The 18,324-nt window shown below is 40.1% G+C and overlaps 1 protein-coding gene across 2 annotated transcripts; it reads right to left on the reverse strand.

Annotated features, from left to right (window-relative positions):
* Nucleotides 1–1,712: 1,712 nt before the first annotated feature.
* Nucleotides 1,713–17,198, reverse strand: LOC130550842 (GTPase IMAP family member 8-like). Of its 2 annotated transcripts, XM_057328351.1 has the most exons (4): nucleotides 16,483–17,198; nucleotides 12,187–12,834; nucleotides 3,057–5,018; nucleotides 1,715–2,388 (listed from the first exon to the last, which is right to left on the reverse strand). In XM_057328351.1, exons 1-3 carry the CDS (start codon nucleotides 17,129–17,131, stop codon nucleotides 3,082–3,084), a joined length of 3,234 nt encoding a protein of 1,077 aa, XP_057184334.1. In that variant the 5' UTR covers nucleotides 17,132–17,198; the 3' UTR covers nucleotides 1,715–2,388; nucleotides 3,057–3,081. The 2 variants fall into 2 exon arrangements, with proteins under 2 accessions (XP_057184333.1, XP_057184334.1); XM_057328350.1 differs by having other exon boundaries at nucleotides 1,713–5,018.
* Between the last annotated feature and the right edge of the window lie 1,126 nt (nucleotides 17,199–18,324).

Raw genomic sequence — 18,324 nt, forward strand, 5'->3', positions numbered from 1 at the left:
TATTCTACTATATACTACCCGGTACAATGTCTCTTATATGTTATTATCCCCCATTTTCTGTAAAATAGTCTTTATTTTATATATGCACAATTTAGAATCTTTTAGACTGTAAATCGTATTATATTGTATTGTCATTGTGTTAAATGTCTGTACTAGAAGCTTCCAACACCAAAGAAAATTCCTTGTGTGTGCAAGCACACTTGGCAATAAAGCTCTTCTGATTCTGATTCTGATTCTGATTCTATATCAGTGCCATTGTTTTGTTTTAAGATGCACATCAGTAATGTTTTTTCTGTTGCATTTTAATAAAAGTAACTTAAATAGCCTTATCTAACTAAGACAAAATGAAACCGGGCCATAGTTTTGTTTTATGTAAAATTATATAAGAATTATAAGTTTATGGTAAAAACAGGCAAAAAAAATCTGCCAAGGGGTGAGATTTGTTGTCACTTAGCAAGAATGTCATTTTTTGCAGTGTAACTTTACCTACAGGTGTAAAAATCATCTATAACCAAAAACGTTCATAAAAACGTCTCTGAAAAACAACTTTTATCTTGAGAACACAAATTACTGTATTATATGTACTAACGTTAACCTTACTCCTTAGCTAACCATAGCTAACATTACAGTAACGTTAGGCCTCCAGGTTTATCAGAAGAGTGCTAACAATTAGCTTTAAGACAAAAAGTGCAGCACAAGACATGAAATAATAAAATAATGGTTTAAATGTGTTATAAAACGCTTACCTCATCCGGCGGTCGGTTGCTCTGACTGACATGGTGAGACGAGTATAGTGAAGCAGGCGCTAAAGGCGCGTTGTTTTCCTCACAGTTTCAAAAGTATTGGCGCTTTATATGTAGCCTACATGTCATATATTTACATCGGAGCGGAAGAAATTTCTTCACTGTCACTCGCACGCTACTGTTCACTGCTGTTCTCAGACATGTTTCCCGCGGTGCCTGCCTGGTTACCATAGGAATCCACTGGAGTTTGAAAACTCCCGCTCTGGCTCTGCTGCTCGCACTAGTACCGCCACTCACAGCCGTTAGGACGCAAGTGCGCCAAATTTAAATTTGCAGCCTCTGATTGGATGATGGAAGTCTTACGCAATTAAAATATATATGCCCGAAAGGAGAGTTATAAGTTTCATTGCAGATTAATTACAATATTGTTGTTTAAATTACAAATACTGCCGTACTGTAATATATTACAGAAATGATTACAAATTGTTAAAATACTGTATGTTGTATTAGCTATAGTGAATTGATAACCGTTGCACACGTAAATACTTTATTTTAATATTTAATATGTTAGGCAAAGTTTCAAAAACGTAATAGGATCTAGCAGTTTTACTACAGTTTACTATATTTAAGCTGTCAAAATGCAAAGTTGTATGTTGTTTAGGTGAGAACAAAAATAAATGTCAAAATAAATTACATTTGTGTCTGTAGAATTACCAGTTGACCTCTAAAATACCCTAAATATATAATGACCTTCAACTGCATTTAATGACAAAGCAGTTACAATTTTACATGTTTTTTTTACAGAGGAAATCCGTAAATTATTACTTCATTACATTTTGGGAACTGTAAAAATACTATAAATTGCTTTGAAAAAAACTAATATTTCTGTAATTTAAAATTACAGGAAATTAACCATAATTTAATAAGTAGTATTTTTTTAATACAGCAAAAATCCGTAAAATAACAGCCATTAACTTTTTAATGGAAAAAAGGAAAAATTCTGTAAAATAATACAGACCATTACCTATAAAATTACATTTTTTTAACAGTGTAATATAAACATCAATATCAATATATCAACTGTTTTATTGACATTTTATTCATTCTTGGGATCATTTAGTTAGATTACATGAGATACTTTACAAGGATCAATTATAATCTGACCAAGCCACTTTTCCTTGATGTGGAACTGATAATGAATTAACATTTATCAATAATCTGCCCTACTAATGCAAAGTGCAGTAACTACACAAAAACTGTAACTAAGAAAAATGCCTTTAAAGTTTTACTTCAATAATTACTTTTGTAGTTCCTGCAATTTTAACACAAGATTGAACCAGGAGACTGGTAAAAAAACAGATGTCACAAAGCCCATTTCAAGCTTTAAAGAGTAAATATTACAATGTCCTTGCAGTGTATAATGTTGCTTTGTGTGAATGTAAGCAGTCTGCCAAGTTGTGAAGCCGAAAGTGAACGAATAACAAAGTTATTGGCTTGGAAAAAAAAGGAGTCGATTCTGAATCATGCAAACAAGTCGTCTGTCATTCTCATTTCAGCTCCGGGTCAGATTTGCGTCACTCGGTGTAATGCCCGCCTACGTTCCATTGCAACATTACACGCGGTAGACCAATAACAGCAGACTAGACTGACAGAAAGGAGGGGATTAGACAGATGAATCGCCGAATGAATCATTTGAGTCAGTCAAGAAGAAGGTAAGAATAACTGACTATTAGAAAATGAAAGTGTTTTTACACCGTGTGTGTACTCATTGTGTTCCCTTGTGGTGGAATGAACTGCCAGCCTCCACCTGAACTGCAGCATCCTTCACAACTTTCAAAAAACTGCTCAAAAAACACCTGTTCCACATTAACTTTGCTAACCAATAACTGTCTGTGTTGTGTCTTAAAGAAAACAAAAACAAAAATGTTGTTCACTCTCCTTTGCTTACTCCAGCTTTAATCCTCTAGTAGCATGGCCTTGTAAACTAACGCTACTGTTTAGTGTGTTGACAAAATGTTTATATGCTTTGAATAAAAGTGTCTGCCAAATGAATACATGTAAATGTTCAACACTCCATAAAGCAAAGTAAGACCTTAAAAATCACAAAATATTTACTCTTTAACTCAATTTTGAGTAAATGTGTAGTTACTGTGCTTTGCCTTTGTAGGCTGATTAAAGTAAAGGCACCAGGTTCTAAATCAAATGCTATAAATTGAAAGATGCCCTTATAAACACAGTAATATTCCAGTATGCTGACTTTAAAATAAATCTATAAAAGTAAAAACAAATCTATATTGTTTTGATTCCACTTACTGTTTACTATTCAACATTAATGATGTTACAGAATGACACAGCTTGATTTCTTTTTTAATTCTTCAACCTTTTTTTTCAGCTTTTCTATGTCTATATTCTCTTCGTTATTTAAGAGTTGATAGAACTCCTCCAGTAATTCTTGATGTTTCTGACGTTCTTCCAGCATCTGTTTGAGATCTTGAATCTGTCGTTCTTTTCTCTCTCTGAACTCATTCAACTCTTCTGCTTGTTTTCTGGCTTCATCTTCATGTTTCTTCTTCATCTCTTTTATTCTCCGCTCATGCTCCTCCTTTATTTCTTCTCTCTCTTTCTCTTCTCTTTCTTTTCTCTCTCTCTCTTGGGTTTCTCTTGTCATCCTCTCCTTCACCTGCTCTTGTTTAAGATCTTCTATCATTTTCTCCCATCTCTTTCTCTCTTCTTCTCTTCTCTCATCATCTTCTCGTTGTTTTCTCTCCCACGTCTCTGTTCTCTTTCTCTCCAGCTGCTCATAATGTTTCATCATTTCATTTTTCTTCTCTTCATACTCTCTCTCTTTCTCTTCTTTCTCTCGTCTCAGTTTCTCTCTCTCTTCATCTCTCTGTCGTCTCTCTTCTTCTCTCTCTTTCTCAATCTTCTGTCTCATTTTCTCCAGTTCTTCTTGTTTTTCTCTCAGTTGTTCTTCATGTTTCTCTCTTCTCTTTCTCTCAACTTCCTCTCGTTCTCTCATCTGTCGTTTCTTGTCTTCCTCCCATTCTCTCTCTTGTCGTTTAATTTCCTCTTGAGTCTCTTTTCTCTCATTTTCAGCTTCTTTTATTCTTCTCCTCCATTCTTCTCTCTGTCTCTCTTCTTCTTCATGTCTCTTTTGCTCCTCAGATTCTCTCTTTCTAATCTCTTCTTCTTGTCTCTTTTGTAATTGTGTTATAATCTGTTCTTGTTCTTGTTTGATCTTCTCTTGATCGTGTCTGTATTTCTCTTCTCTCTTTCTATCCTCCTCTTCTCTCTCTCTCTGCTGTTGTTCATAAAGTGATCTCTGATGTTCAGTCTCTCTCTTCATCTCTTCTATCTTCTGAAGATGTTCAGCTCTTTGTTGTCTTTCTTCCTCTATTTGTTTCTGTTTCTCAAGATCTCGTTTCTGTTGTTCTGTTTTCTCTTTCTCTTCAAACTCTTTTCTCAGAGTTTCCTTCTGTTCTCTGAAGTTTTTCTCCATCTGAATTCTTTCCTCGTCTGCTCTTCTCTTCTCTTCCTCTAATCTCTTCATCATGTTCTCTTTCTCCATCTCATGTTTGGCCTTTAATTTCTCTTTCTGAGTCTGAATTTCTCTCTCTTTCTCTTTCAGTATTTCCTCCATTCTCTTTTTAATGCTCATCTCTGCCTCTTCAAACATGCTGTTAGTGAAATATTGACCCTGATTTGTTGTTTTCATCTCTTCTATCATGTTTATCAGTCGAGTCACTTGAGTTCTGTCTTGTGTTTCTCTGTTATTAAACACCAGGAATCTGTTTCCACAGTCTCTGATCAGTTTCTTCAGTTCTGCAGAACCGTCCTTCACAAAGTCTTCTATAGATTCACCCTGAAGATCATCTCCTCTAGTGAAGAGAGCAATTGTGAACTGTGCAGCTTTTGTACCAAATATCTTCTTTATCAGATCTACAGCATCTGACTCCTCTCGAGTGAATCTTCCGACACTCAACACAATGATGAAGGCATGAGGTCCAGGTGATGACAGTGACACACATTTCACTATTTCATCAATCACTTGTTCATTTGGCAGTGTTGTGTCAAACAGTCCTGGAGTATCAACAACAGCTACTGATCCACCATCAACTTCACAAACTTCTTTCTCACAAACACTCGTCACTGACTTTGACCTTGATTTGCTCTCAAATAGGTTTTCCCCTAGGATTGTGTTTCCTGTTGCACTCTTTCCATTTCCTGTCTTTCCCATCAATACAATTCTCAAACACTCCTGGTCATCTTCAGCACCTGAAAATAACATTATAATAGTTCATTTATTAAAGAAATATTCAGACGCAATACAGGTTAAGATTTATTGGCAGTATCTGCTTTTATATTTAAAATTTAAACTCAACACCAAATTTGCAAATCAAATAAAAATGTATTGACAGCAATGTACTTACTTAAGTCTTAGAGGAAAAAGGTTAATGAGCACCCGATGCCATAATGATGACATGGGTTTTATTTTTGAGCCTTTCCCTAATATGTGATGTTTCCAATTTTAAATTGTAACACATGGCTCAATCAGCTCAATTCAGTAGTCAGGGAACAGATCAGGCAGTCAGCCATTTTAAGGGCTGTCTCATTCGCAAAATCCTTCCAGTGCACTGATTATGGTCACAGACATTTCCTGTCCAAGCATGCTACACAAGTCCTAGTCCAGGCTCTTGTTCTGTCCAGACTGGACTACTGCAATGTGCTATTAGCTGGACTTCCAGCTTGCACGACCAAACCTTTACAGATGATCCAGAATGCAGCGGCAAGAGAGCCCAAGAGAGCACACGTCACTCCTCTCTTCACTAAGTTACATTGGCTCCCGTCTTGTAGTGCCATCCCAAAAAGGTAAAAAATCACTCTCACGCATCTTCTCTGCATCGGTTCCATATTTGTTGAATGATCTGCCCACTGCTACAAGATCAGCAGATTCTGTAGCCATCTTTAAGCATCGTCAGAAACACATCTCTTCCCTCAGCACCTGACCAATCAGTTCTGACTTCTGACTCTTTTCTACTCTTTCAATCCTTAAAAAATATATACTTGATATACTGTGGTAGGCTATATCAGGCCAGTATAGCCAGGGAGGGTTCGGGTGGTTCGAACGACCCACCCCTCAATGTCAATTGTTAACAGGTCCAGAATTTAAGTTGAATTTTTGTAATAAAGATGTGTCCTTTAAAAAATAACAACTGGCAATAATTTGGATCATGGGCGTCAGAAGCACAAAAAATGTCACAAAAATGACACAACTTTACCAGCAGCTTCAGTGGTGCAGTGAGTGAGACGTGTGTTAAGTAAGCCCGTGTTCACACTTGACTTCTTTTTTGAAGCTGCTAGCATCTGTTTTACATTATAATCCTGTGGAGTAAACCCTGTTTTCAAAAACGTCCTGAGCGCTTTTTTAAACGCCAGCTCCGGCGTCTTTTTCTGCAGCTCAGAGCGTCTTCTGAGGTTGAGAAAAGTTCAACTTTTCTGAATAAAACGCCCTACGTCAAGCTCCATTTTCACAGCTAACCAATGACAGAGACCTGGCGTTTCCATAACAACATGCGAGAAACGTGATTGGTCGAGAAGGCTCAAGCTCGAAAAATTAAAATGGCGGCCGAAACGCCCGTTGGAGCATAGTTTTGTATAAATGTAAGTTTAATTTTCACTTTCAGCAACTTCTGATTGCATTCCTAGCCAGAAATTAATATTATAGTTTTTAAATATGTGATTAGTTACTGCAAAGACGCTCTCTGTTTATAATTCAAGTAGACTTCCGCTATCTGTTTCTCTGGGCTGCCTTCGTGCACAGACACTGACGACGAAGTCATGGCGTTCGGCTGCTGTTTGTAACCAAACGCTGCCAGCAGTTTTTTTTACTAAAAAAGTGCCTTTGTCAACATTTTCTTCTCAAAAAAGTTAAGTGTAAACACGGGCTAATATTGGTTTTGACACTATCAACCAAGTTTGAATCCGCCTTTCGCCAAACTAACCCTTCTACATTTTCACATCACGAATCATATCGAACAGGCAGCAAAAGTAAATGTTTGAAAACAGGGGTTTAAAAATAAATGTATGGTACAAGTTGGTAACCCTTGACAATAAGTGGGGAGTTGCATATGGCAACGGCTTCGTTTTTATTTTGGGCATGTTTTTTGACGCATGATCTCACAGCATGCCATTGTCAACTTAATCATATAAAATCATTTCCCAAAAACAAAATTGTTAACAGTGAAAATGCCGGTTGGCTAGTGTAACAGAGACCAGCGAGAAAGAGACTCCCCGATTTCAAGAGGTGCTCTAGCAACAGACGCTTAGCCTCCTCGTTAGAGTGCAAGTCTCCCATACTGGACAGACGCTGGTTTGAGACTGTAATGTGTTGCAGGTAGTGGATAAATCCAACAGGTACGACACGCAGTATTCCTAAAGAAATATTTATTTAGAACAGAAAGCACGGGAACACATTTACTTAATACCGGACACTGAACAAAGGAGCAGGATGTGTATAAATAGTCCAGAGGTGATGAGACTGATGGCTTTCAGGTGTGTGAATTGGAGACGAGACACAGGTGCGTGAGCATGAGGGATCGTGGGAAGTGCAGTCCTTGGGGGAAACACGGGGAGAAACAGAGGGGAACCATGACAGAGACCCGCTTGGATTGAGTAGGACCAGTTACAGTAGTTAATTTGGAAAACCACTAGCCACAGTATCAAGCCCTTTATATGTATAAATTTATCATTTGTTAACTTTACTATTCATTATATTTATTAAAGTTGAATTATTTATAGCATTTATTGTTAATATTAGGTATAATTATTGACACCCCACCACAGACCTCACTAATTATCACACCCTGGCCATGGCCGTGAAAGGGCTAACCTTAGGCAATACTGGAGTCATGAGGATTCATGTGTTAAAACTGCCCAGGTTAACTAGTGCATGTTTGTTAGTTAATGTATTAATTAGCACCTGAAAGTAAAATGTCTTGGTACGGATGTAACCTCTGTTCCCTGATGGAGGGAAGGAGATGTTGTGTCGAACCGACAGATGGGGTTCGTCTTGAGAACCTATCATCTTCTGACTAGCTTTGAAAAGGCCAATGAAATTGTCGAATGAAATTTGCATGCCGTCCGCCCCGGATATCCGGGTATTAAAGGGAGAAGGCATGCTGCATTCATTCACCTTTGGGCTGAGGAGCCTGAGAGCCTCTCTCTACTGCTGCAGCGGGTAACAAGCGTTGTGGCATGAAGGTCACAACGTCTCCTTCCCTCCATCAGGGAACAGAGATTACATACGTAACCACGACGTTCCCTTTCTGTTGGTCTCTCGACGTTGTGTCGAACCGACAGATGGGGTTCCTATCAAAAACGCCATGGCGAAGCGATGCTGACTGGCCTGGGTGTGTCAGACGTGAGCGCTAGCGTGAAATTAGGGGGTCCCAGAGCTTTATAAAGGTAGGAAACCCATGCCACCGGCATCACGGATGGAGGCCTTGTTTCTCTAACGGCGAGAAGCCACTCGGCACTATAAAGGCCACTGGGCAAGCGCTATTTCCTCACTGAGGAAACGCGCTAAGGAGACCACTTCCTACCGTAGGGAGGAGTTTAGTGGAGTCACCAACATGGTCTCGCCGGCAGGGGAGAACTCATGGGAGGAATGTGCGGACTGAAGGGCGTACCCCGAGGTGGAGGCCCACCTAGGGGAGGTCATGGGTTACCAAGATGGGAACCAGATCATGAGGATACATCAGACGGAACTGCCCTGCTCGGGGATTTACTTCGTGTGGGGCACTAGGTCAGGTTAGAGCTCACTCACTCAACTTTATTTATATAGCGCTTTTTACAATTTTCATTGTTACAAAGCAGCTGTACATAAGACAGCTATACACTAGATAACTCCGCTGATGCCCGGTCTAAAGAGGCAGGGCTGCTCTGCCCAGCCCGCCACCAGGCGGTGCTTAGTGCTTAGTGATGGATGGAATGCCTATTCTTCGCCCTGTGGGGGAAGAAGGAAATAGCACACTGACCCACCTAGGAGGGGAAAAAACGCTTTCGCAGGCATACCACTAGCAGTCGCCGGTCTCACCTGTTGGTTCAAGACCGGCTCCACGAAGAGGCTGTAGAACTTCGCGAAGGTATTGGGCGTAGCCCAACACGCAGCTCTGCAGATGTCTGCCAGAGAGGCGCCCTGAGCCAGTGCCCACGAGGAGGCTACACCCTGGGTGCAGTGTGCCCTTACTGCCAGCGGGCACGGGCGGCCTGGGATCGATACGCCACAGCGACGGCTTCCACGATCCAGTGCGCCAATCTCTGTTTGGAGACAGCCCTCCCCTTTTGCTGATCTCCAAAACAGACAAAGAACTGCTGAGAGCTCCTAAAGCTCTGCGTGCGGTCCAAGTAGAGGTGCAGCGCGTGTACTGGACACAACACAGAGTCTTCCTCCCCAGTGGGGAGCGCCTGCAAGTTCACCTCCTGGTCCCGAAGGGGAGTGGTGGGAACTTTGGGCACGTAGCCGGGCTGGGGTCTAAGGAAAACGTGAGAGTCTCCAGGCCCGAACTCTAGGCAATCAGTGGACACGGAGAATGCTTGTAGATCCCTTGCCCTCTTGACGGAGGCTAGCGCCACCAGGGGAGCCATCTTCATCATAAGAGAAAGAGCGGCATCTCCCAGGGGCTTGAATGGGGGGCCTCTGGAGGACACTCAGGATCTCCTCATTCCATCCAGGAGCCAGACATGGAGGTTCCAGGGTTCTGGCTCGGATGCCACAACGTGCCCTTCCCCTGCGAAAGAAGGTCCTTCTTCAGGGGGATCGGCCAGAGGGAGCTGTCGTCAGGAGCATTAGCTCTGAGAATGAAGTCCGGTTGGGCCAGTATGGCGCAACTCATAGCACTTGATGCTCCTCTTCCCTGACCTTGCACAGGACCTTGAGCAATGAGGCTCACTGGGGGGAAGGCGTACTTCTGCTTGTCCCGTGGCCAGCTGTGCACTAGGGCATCCGTGCAGAGGGGGGCCTCAGACAGGGAGTACCATAGTGGGCAATGGGTGGTGTCCAGGGAGGCAAACATGTCTACCTGAGCCTGCCCGAACTGCACCCAATGAGATGGACTGCGCGGGCCGTGGAGTCGCCACTCTCCGCGAGGCGTCGACTGACGAGAGAGCGCATCGGCTATCTGGTTCAGGTCGCCCAGGATGTGTGTGGCTCGCAGGGACTTCGTCACCTGTTGACTCCACAGGAGGAGGCATTGGGCGAGTTGTGGTAACCGTCGTGAGCGAACGCCACCCTGATGGTAATATACGCCACGGTAGTTGTGCTGTCCGACTGGACCAGCATGTGCTTGTCCTGCACGAGAGGTTGCGTCCTCTTTAGTGCAAGCAGCACAGCCAACAACTCCAGGCAGTTGATATGCCAACGCAGACGGGGGCCCATCCATCGACACGACACTGCGTGCCCTTTGCACACGGCACCCAACAGTCTGCTGCACCACGTCGTAAGATTCCAGCAGTAATTCAGCGTAGAGTTTTGAAGTCTCGAAGTCAATCATACAAGTGAAGGCTCCGAACAAGAAAAGGTGAATGAATGCAGCACGCCTTCTCCCTTTTATACCTGGATATACGGGGGGCAAAGTCCGGCATGCAAATTTCATTAGCCAATTTCATTGGCCTTTTCTAAGTCTAGTCGAAGTTGATAGGTTCTCAAGACGAACCCCATCTGTCGGTTCGGCACAACGTCGAGAGTCCGACAGAAAGGGAATGACAGTGTTTCTCATATGTACTTCAACCAGTATTTAAAAAATTAAGTCAGAGAGATGTCTGTTTTGCTGGTTGTTGATTAATACCAGTTGTGAAGTATAACAAAGCGCTTAAGCAGTCACTTCACAGGAAAATAAGTGAACGATGTCCCAATGAGAAGTGAGCCTGAGTCCTTACCAGTGCCCGAACCTGTGTACTTCATATACTGATTCACCAACTCGGGAGCAAGGGAGCTGATTGAGACACAGGCAGAGTCAAGCAGACAGGCAATTGAAAACGAATAGCCCTGTGTTCCATTCCCAAGGGCTGGGCTCATCTTTATGCGCCCTAATCCCCTCGAAGGTTTACCCTCCAGAGTGAGAGCTTTAAAGATTGCTCTTCTACATCTTATTATGAGGCACCATTGTTACACAAATAATCTGTGCAAAGAATCACGGGAAAGAAAAGACTAATCCAAAATCTTTCATTTAGAGAGGGCCCTTTGAAATGACCAGATTTTACCACTTTGGTTTGGAACAATCCTTTAATATAATGGCCCTTCCAAAAGCAATACATCCAGTTTGAACACAGCGCAGCAGACAGATAACCAGGTAAACATATTCCATATCCAAATGATCTTTATATGCTTTAGAATTATGTTAGCATATTTTATTACACGGCTCGTTGGAATGCTTGATTCTGATTGGCCAGTCGCGACATTTGCAGGTTCATTATTCCCAGATAACAACCGCTCAATACTAATAACACACGGTAACCCGGATGCAGTAAATCATTTTGACAGGTACAGTTTAATATTACACAAATTAAATATCAATATGTCTTTTAATCACATATATGACATTATATTTACAAATTATTCAACCAAATTGAATGTTCGTGACATTTGCATGTCGTCTTACCTTAAAACCCAAACTAAATGGCTTTTCCTCACGGAAGGTGTGCATTCAGTAAAAATGAGCTGATCAAATATTTCAAATTTACATTTTATGTCGTTTTTTTCTCATGTGGCAAGTAGCCGTGTAATAAGCTGGTAGGACTTCTTTCTTGCGCATCTCATTTCGAGACCGCACGCACACCTGCGTGTTTTGCGGAAATGTGACAGAAAATTCATTTAAAAATAATAAATGATTTATTCTTTGTATTGTTTCTATGTTCAGCAGTAAAAAAATCACGCAAACTTTTGAAAGAGTAGGTCTATCAAAATATATTTATTATCAGTTATAAGCAGCATGAAGATGAAAACGAACCAGTAGGCTATCAGTGTTTATTAATGCATTTAGTTTTTCTATTTAGTTATTTGATTTATTCGATTTCAGTACATGTTTTTCTTGTTTTTTAAATGCTATGTTTATTGAAACAAAACCGCACACGTTTCCATTAACAGTAAAGTTTGAGATTATAAACTTCAGATCAAGAGCAGGGTGCAGCGTGCGGTGATGGCCTGTAGGCGTCACTATAACCTCTGTTGTTTAAACTTGATATGGAACTGTAATGCGGTCAGCAGACCTGGAACACCTTCATAGGTGTTCATTTACCGAAAGTTAATGCATACCCATAGAACGTTTTCAACCAATCAGATTGAAGCATTCAACAGCCCCCTGGTATATATGATATCAACCATAAAAAGGTGTAATATTTGCATGATTTAAAAAAATGATTTCGAATAAAAAATAAATCCACTCACCGTCTGCCTTAATCTTCTCTTTTAACACTTTGATTTCATTCTCCATTCTTTTGAGTTTTTTTTCATATCTCATTTCTCGAGCTCTCACGAACATCTGAAGTGAATATGGTTCAGTCTTCATGTTCTCTATATAATCCAGTAGATCTGGAATCTGTTTGGATTTTCCATGTTCCTTTAGCACTTTGTGTCGTCCTCCACAGAGATTGTTCAGAGGTTCTGACCATGACTTTACAAAATCTGTCTCTGGTCCTTCAACAGCAAGCTTCGCTGTGAAAAGTATCACAAAGTGATCTCTAGAGCCAAATATCTTCTGGATCTTCTCTATTTCAGCTTTCTCTCCATAATTCAGTGGACCAACAGGAATGAAGAGAAACACATTAACTCCAGGATAACATAGAGACAGACAGTGGAAAGTTTCTTGTATCATCTCTTCATCCGAGAGTTGAGTCAGAGCTGGAAGCTCCACAACACAGATCTGACGTCCATGAACTTTCTCTTCTTTCTTCACACACACTGAACTGGACTCTCTCTGATCTAAATGCATTTTTGGTTTCCCTCTTAGAATTTTAGACACTGTGACCTTCATTTGTCCATCATTTCCACACAACACCACATTCAGATTTGATTTTCCAGAAACTGGAGCTGATCCTAAAAAAATGTAAAGAGCAAGTAGACTCAGTTTAACCAATACTAAACCTGCAAATTAATTAGAAGTATGAATCGATGGTAATGTACAAAACTAGATAAAGTAAATAAGATGCAGAATTCTTTCATCATTTACTCATCCTCACATCACTCCAAATCTGCCACTTTCTTTAGTGGAGAGAAAGTAAAAAAAACCGATGCGTCATGGTTCTGCCTCTTTTGGTCATGCTTTTCTTAGTCTTGTGGCAGGATCATGACAGAGCCATGTGTTTAGTGTGGAGAGGGACATGGCATTGTTTGTTTTGGCATGCCATGTGTTGTGTTTAAATGATTGTTATTTCAAGGTATGAACACTAGAGGAAGATGTAGATTAGATCTGTAGTGAGGTCAAGAAAGAATGAAGAAGTGTGTGTGTACTGAATGTATAAGAGTTCAAACTATAGTAAAAATTGAGTTTACAATGAATCCTTGTGCCTCTGTATTCTTTTATTGCTTCTGAGTACATTCACAACACCATGCGCCCTCTCTGATCTCATCTTTGTCCCCTCCCTTTCGTTTCCTCATTTTTGATTGTTAATGATTTAATGCCCTTCACCTGTTCCCCTCTTGATTTGGTTCCCTATTTTATGCCCTTGTGTTTTCTTTCTTGTGCTGGTTTGTTTTGCTTTGCGTCTATTCATTATTGAAGGAATTATCTGCTCTAGTCGTTGTCAAGTGTGGTCTTTAGTCAACTATGTTCCTGTCAAGTCTGAGTGTTTGATTCCCCTGTTACTGTTGTTTTACCCCCTCGTGGGTTTTTGTTTTAAGTATTTGTTTCTAACAATCTGTCTGTGCCTGGGATCTCTGTCCTGCGTATCATGACACTATGTGTGATATCTTAAGTCTCAAGCGAAATATTAAGACACCTCTGACAAGTTGTTATTTGACTTAACAAAAAGGAAACAGGGTTGTTTTTTCAATCAAGAGAAAACTTAGCACTGAACAGCCTTCTCTTCTAATTATTTTTCTGCAGAATTAATGAATTTGGAATGTCTTGAGTGAGAGTATGAACTACTTCACAAGTAAAATCCAAGATATTAGAGAAAAAATTATAACAATGCAATCAGAAGTGAAACCCGCTGAACAAACTAACTACAGCGCCCCTAAGGAGAAATTTCAATTATTTTCTTCCGTAGATCAAGATGAGCTGTCTAAAAATATTGGATCATCTAAATCAACAACATGCATACTAGACCCTATACCTACAAATCTACTGAAAGAGATGCTCCCAGAAATTATAGATCCTCTTCTTGGTATTATTAACTCATCTCTGACATTAGGACATGTGCCTAAAGCATATAAGGTGGCTGTTATAAGGCCCCTTGTCAAAAAACCCCAACTCGACCCTAGAGAACTAAGGAACTACAGGCCTATATCGAATCTACCTTTCATATCTAAAGTTCTGGAAAAAGTAGTTTCAACTCAATTATGCTCCTTCCTCCAAAGGAATGACATCAATGAAGAATTCCAGTCTGGATTTAGAGCATGTCACAGTACAGAGACTGCTTTGATCAGAGTTACAAATGATCTGCTATTGGCGTCTGACCGAGGTTGTATCTCGTTATTGGTGCTGCTAGACCTTAGTGCTGCATTCGATACCATTGACCACAGCACACTCCTACATAGACTCGAAAATTATGTCGGCATTAAGGGAATAGCTTTGAAATGGTTTAAATCTTATTTATCCGACCGTTTTCAATTTGTAGCAATAAACAATGAGGTGTCACGCAAATCGCAAGTCCAGTACGGTGTACCACAGGGCTCAGTCTTAGGGCCTCTGCTCTTCGCATTATACATGCTACCTCTAGGAGATATAATAAAGCGACACGGAGTTAGCTTTCACTGTTATGCTGATGATACTCAACTTTATATTTCCTCGAAGCCTCATGAAACACAGCAGTTCCATCGAATAATGGAATGCATAGTCGATATAAAAAACTGGATGAGTAACAACTTTTTATTACTGAACTCGGACAAAACGGAAGTGTTACTTATTGGACCGAAAACTGCTATAAGTAACAACCAAGAATACTGTTTAACTATTGACGGATGTTCCATAAAACCCTCGTCGTCAGCAAAGAATCTTGGCGTTCTATTCGATAGTAATCTGTCATTTGAGAGCCACGTCGCCAACACCTGTAAAATTGCGTTTTTCCATCTTAAGAATATATCTAAACTACGTCATATGCTGTCAATGTCAGATGCAGAGAAGTTAATTCATGCATTCATGACATCAAGACTAGACTACTGTAATGCACTGTTAGGTGGTTGCCCTGCAGGCTTATTACAAAAACTCCAATTGGTCCAAAACGCGGCAGCTCGAGTTCTTACACGTACAAAAAAGTATGAACATATTAGCCCGGTTCTGTCAACCTTGCACTGGTTACCTATAAAGCATCGCGTTAACTTTAAAATCTTGCTTATTACCTATAAAGCCTTACATGGTTTAGCTCCTCAGTACTTGAATGAACTCCTTTTGTATTACAGTCCTTCACGTGCATTACGCTCTCAGGCGTCCTGTCAGTTGGTAATACCTAGAATTTCAAAATCAAGTGCAGGTGGTAGATCCTTTTCCTATCTAGCGCCTAAACTTTGGAATAGTCTTCCCTGCACTGTCCGGGAGGCAGACACACTCTGTCAGTTTAAATCTAGACTAAAGACGCATCTTTTTAATCTTGCATACACTACTCTTCCATAATATAAATCTTCAGAGGGTTTAGGCTGCATTAGTTAGATCAACCGGAACCAAAAACACAACTGATGTACTTGTTGCATCAAAGAGTACAGAACAGTACTCTACTCTCAGCCAGTCTTGTCTCATTGTTCCAAGGTTACCACAGCGAGCAGGATGCAGTTCATGGCCTGACCTGATGGTAGAGCGGAGAATGGGAAGTGGGGACCTGACAAGAGCTGAGATGATAGAGCTGGATAAAGAAGGACGCGGTCTCTTGACATGTCTTCACCACAAAATTTCAAATGCTATTAGATTATTAATGATAATCTTAAACTATAATTTATTTTATTATTAAGTTTATTTATTTTATTTAGCCTTGTTGTGCAAGCTCTCTGGAGCTTGTGCAGAGGCAGCAGCTTTTGCCAGAGGGGAACTGGAATCCCCTGGTTGGGCCTGGGTTCTCCTGAGGTTTTTTTTCTCAATTAGAGTTTTGGGTTCCTCGCCACCGTTTGCATACTGTTTTGCACTATTTGCCTGACCGGGGGGGCTGCTTTATAATTTTAAAGTTTTACTTAATTAATATTGCATATAGGAATGTATAGTCTGTTTAATATTTGACCTGTGCTTCTCTCTCCTTTATCTTTAATGTGTGCTTTCACTGTGCGTGCGTGTCTGTGTGTGTGCGTACTTGTCTGTGTGTCCGTCTGTGTGTGTGTGTCTATGTCTATTTGCTTATAGTCAATATGTTTCATGTACAGCTGCTTTGTAACAATGAAAATTGTAAAAAGCGCTATATATAAAAAGTTGAGTTGAGTTGAGAGTAAATGATGACAGACATTTTTGGGTTGAACTACTTAAAGTTTTGCCATGTGGCCAAAATGTGTAAAGATAAAACAGCTGTTTATCCTTAAAACTTAAAAGATTACTTGGAACAGCACCTCTGCTTTTATGATTCTCCTTGACCTTGAAAATATTTCCACTCTTTTCAAGGTCAGAATTGCCTTCATTTACTGAACTTTCAGGTCTGTTCTGCTTTTTATCCACTGATGTTCCTTCTTCTGCATCTTCATATATGTCACAGATGAGAAATTCTTCACATTCCTTCTTGAGTATATCATCTACCCTTCTGAGAACTTTAGAGCGCCAGTCTGGTTGTCTTTCGTCAAACTGAAGATGTCCTCCTCCACACTCCTTTGTCAAATGATTGATGAATTCATTGATAATCACAGAAGGTGGTATGGAGCTGTGAGTTTGTTGATCAGTAGTCATCACTATTGTGCGTTTTATGGCCTGATCACTGAATTCTTTTAACACATTCTTCACTTGCTTTCTGTCCTCTTCACTGAAGTCATGATGCTGCAGTACAAGTATGAACACATGAGGTCCTGGAGCAGACGAACTCATACAGTCTTTCACTCTTTCTGTGATCTGATTGTGTAAGAGGTTCAGCTGAAGCAGATTTGCACTGTTGATGACTGCGATGTGTCTGTTTTCCACCGTTCCACTGATTCTCACACTTTGATTCAGAAAACAATCTGAAGGAGCTTCACTTTGTCTCAGATCTACTTCCAGAATAGAGTTCATCATTCTTAAATTTTCTGATAAACTCTTCCCCAGCAGAACAATCCTCAGATCACTCACTAAAACAAAGAGCACAAATTAGATAATAAGTTGTAAAGTCCATTTCAAATTCAAACCAGAATAATACCCTGGGAAATGCTCTCCTGTGGCTCAATGGGTTTGATCCCAGGGGATTGCACATAGTCAGAAACAAATGTACAGTATAACACAATGCAATGTAAGTCGCTTTGGATAAAAGCATCTGCCAAATGCATAAATGTAAATGTAAATAAGTGCACAGTCCAATGGAAACATTTCTTTGTGATGACCTTAGGAAAAACAGTTTGGGAAATCTATTGCTTATTGTGGGTCTCTATTGGTAGAACATAACAACAAGGATCAGTGCTTCAACTCTCTGAGAAATGATGTGGACTGATAAGAGTGTATAGTCAATTGCCCTGTGGAATTTCGTTTATACAAATATGTGACCCTGGATCCCAAAACCAGTCTAAAGTAGCACAGGTATGTTCGTATACATTGTATTGGTCAATATTGTGTGTATATAATATATATATATAACATTGTGCAGAGGCAGCAGCTTTTGCCACAAGGGAACTGGAATCCCCTGGTTGGGCCTGGGTTCTCCTGAGGTTTTTTTTCTCCACTGTAGATGATTTAAAATGTGTGTTATAATATGAAGTGGCAAGAGGATTGTAAACTAATCTCTAAGGTGACTAAATCCACCACATTCAGTTTAAAGCTATTTTTATCATTCAAAATACATTTTCTATTCAAATGTGTTTCTATAGCACTTTTCATTTTTGTAAAACAATTTTGTAGAAAACATGCAAAAATAAAACAGGAACAAAAACATGTTTTTATTCAAAAAAATCATCATTGAGCAATAAAGACAACTATGGCAAACAGAGATGCTTTCTATAAGATGCTCTAAGATTTATGAGCTTAAATAAGGCTTAGTTTAAAGGGTCAGTTCTTTAAACTAAACAGATCCAAACAGATCCTGTTGGATTAAACAGATCCAAAAAGGATCTGTTTAATCCTTTTTGTTCTTTTGTGTTCATTTGGTGTTTGAATTTTTTCTAATTTCTTATTCATCAAAACATAATGAGCAGAATTCATAAACTATTGCTATGACATCACCGCAATATGTGGCCCAGTCTGTGGAAACCCCAACATTTCTTACTTAGTGTGTGATGTTG

Source organism: Triplophysa rosa, unplaced genomic scaffold (assembly GCF_024868665.1).
Source record: "Triplophysa rosa unplaced genomic scaffold, Trosa_1v2 scaffold445, whole genome shotgun sequence".
Classification (NCBI taxonomy): Eukaryota; Metazoa; Chordata; class Actinopteri; order Cypriniformes; family Nemacheilidae; genus Triplophysa; species Triplophysa rosa.

Coding starts and splice junctions, on each gene's coding strand:
- LOC130550842 (XM_057328350.1), bottom strand. CDS start 17,131: ATGATGAACTCTATTCTGGAAGTAGATCTGAGACAAAGTGAAGCTCCT. Junction 12,835..16,482: donor GGAGAATCATAAAAGCAGAG/GTGCTGTTCCAA, acceptor ACATTTTTTTAG/GATCAGCTCCAGTTTCTGGA. Junction 5,019..12,186: donor AGAGAAGATTAAGGCAGACG/GTGAGTGGATTT, acceptor TGTTATTTTCAG/GTGCTGAAGATGACCAGGAG.